This window comes from Theropithecus gelada, chromosome 3 (genome assembly GCF_003255815.1).
Source record: "Theropithecus gelada isolate Dixy chromosome 3, Tgel_1.0, whole genome shotgun sequence".
NCBI classification, from domain to species: domain Eukaryota; kingdom Metazoa; phylum Chordata; class Mammalia; order Primates; family Cercopithecidae; genus Theropithecus; species Theropithecus gelada.
The window spans coordinates 181,019,491-181,021,332 of NC_037670.1; the positions used below are offsets into that span (position 1 = coordinate 181,019,491).

At 48.1% G+C, this 1,842-nt stretch overlaps 1 protein-coding gene across 2 annotated transcripts in view; it reads left to right on the top strand.

Annotated features, from left to right (window-relative positions):
* NOM1 (nucleolar protein with MIF4G domain 1) overlaps window positions 1–721 on the top strand; it is a 21,579-nt gene extending 20,858 nt beyond the window's left edge. For both annotated transcript variants that reach the window (XM_025381141.1, XM_025381142.1), the window contains exon 11: window positions 406–721. In XM_025381141.1, the coding sequence (XP_025236926.1) occupies window positions 406–580 (175 nt within the window). In that variant the 3' untranslated portion in view covers window positions 581–721. The remainder of the gene's footprint in view (window positions 1–405) is intronic.
* Window positions 722–1,842: the final 1,121 nt, after the last annotated feature.

The following is a 1,842-nucleotide window of genomic DNA, read 5'->3' on the forward strand; positions in this document are numbered from 1 at the left end:
GCTCTGTCGCCCGGGCTGGAGTGCAGTGGCCGGATCTCAGCTCACTGCAAGCTCCGCCCCCCGGGTTTACGCCATTCTCCTGCCTCAGCCTCCCGAGTAGCTGGGACTACAGGCGCCCGCCGCCTCGCCCGGCTAGTTTTTTTTTTTTTGTATTTTTTAGTAGAGACGGGGTTTCACCGTGTTCGCCAGGATGGTCTCGATCTCCTGACCTCGTGATCCGCCCGTCTCGGCCTCCCAAAGTGCTGGGATTACAGGCTTGAGCCACCGCGCCCGGCCAGGAAGTTCTTAATTGAGAATTCTGTTTTTAAAAGAAACTGGTTATGTCTCACTATTCGAGATACCCAGGATGGAGATCTAGGAGAGGCCAGCCCAGCCCTGACATGTGTTTATACGATTCCTTTCCAGAGTATCTGACAACCCAAAGCTGGGGATGTTACGTGAGGGTTTGAAGCTTTTCATCAGCCACTTCTTGCTAAAGAACGCACAGGCCCACAAAAGCGCCGACGAAGCCAACGTGCTGCGAGAGAGGGCTGACCTTGTGACAAGGTGTCTGCACGGAAGAGCTTCCCTGAGAATGTAGTCAGGGAAAGAAGGAAGGCAGGTGGCCCTTTGACTATAATGTCCTTTGTAAACCCAAAGCTTTATTCTGTTGCCTGCGTGTGAACGTTTGGTAGAGCTGTATCATTGTCTATTACTGTATTATTATTTTGAGATAATTTTTTGATCTAAGGTTTTATTGTTTGTATTTCAAGCCGTTTTCAAATAACTATATCTTGGGGGTGAGAGGAGAAGGAGGGAGGGAAAAGGGGGTTCAGGCACACTGGACAGGGTTCTCTAAGCAGTGAGGCTGGTATGTGTGATTGTCTTAAAATTGTTTAATAGGTATGGCCGAGCGTGACGGCTCACACCTGTAATCCCAGCACTTCGCGAGGCCAAGGCGGGTGGATCACTTGAGGCCAGGAATTTGAAACCAGCCTGGGCAAAACCCTGTCTCTACTAAAAATACAAAAATTAGCCAGGCATGATGGCACATGCTGGTGATACAGTTACTGAGGTGGCTGAGGCACAAGAATTGCTTGAATCCTGGAGGTAGAGGCTGCAGTGAGCCAAGATTGTACCACTGTACTCCAGCCTGGGCTGGACAATGAGACTGTCAAAAAAAAAAATTAATAGGTAAAATAGGCCACTAGAGGGTGCAGTTATGAAGAACTTGATGAGGTTTTTACCTTTTTAAAATAATTGGTTAAAAGTTCAAAAACCATTAGTTAAATGTGATTATTCTTTTGAGACCGAGTCTTGCTCTGTCACCCAGGCTGGAGTGCAGTGTAGTGTAATCTTGGCTCACTGCACCCTCCGTCTCCCGGGTTCAAGCAATTCTCCTGCCTCAGCCTCTCTTAACAGGTGGGGCTACAGGCGTGTGCCACCACGCCCGGCTAGTTTTTGTTTTTTAATAGAGATGAGGTTTCACCATGTTGGCCAGGCTGGTCTTGAACTCCTGACCTCAGGTGATCCACCCGCCTCGGCCTCCCAAAGTGCTGGGATTACAGGCATGAGCCACTGCGCCCAGCTTAAATGTGATTCTTGATATTGTTTTAAGTATTTGGGATGCAGTTGAACTTTGGCAAAGTCAGTCGACATAAGCCCTGTGGATGTGGCCTCACGTAGACTATAGTGCAGACAGGCGCTGTTCATCATTCGTGTGACATTCCCACACAGTTGAGGGTATTCATCTCACCAATTCCAAATTGTAAATGTTCTTAAGCAACTCTGAGGTCACCAAACAGTAGTCATTTGACTGTTAATAGGTGCTACTTGCTTGCAAGGATTTGGGGATGTAAACAT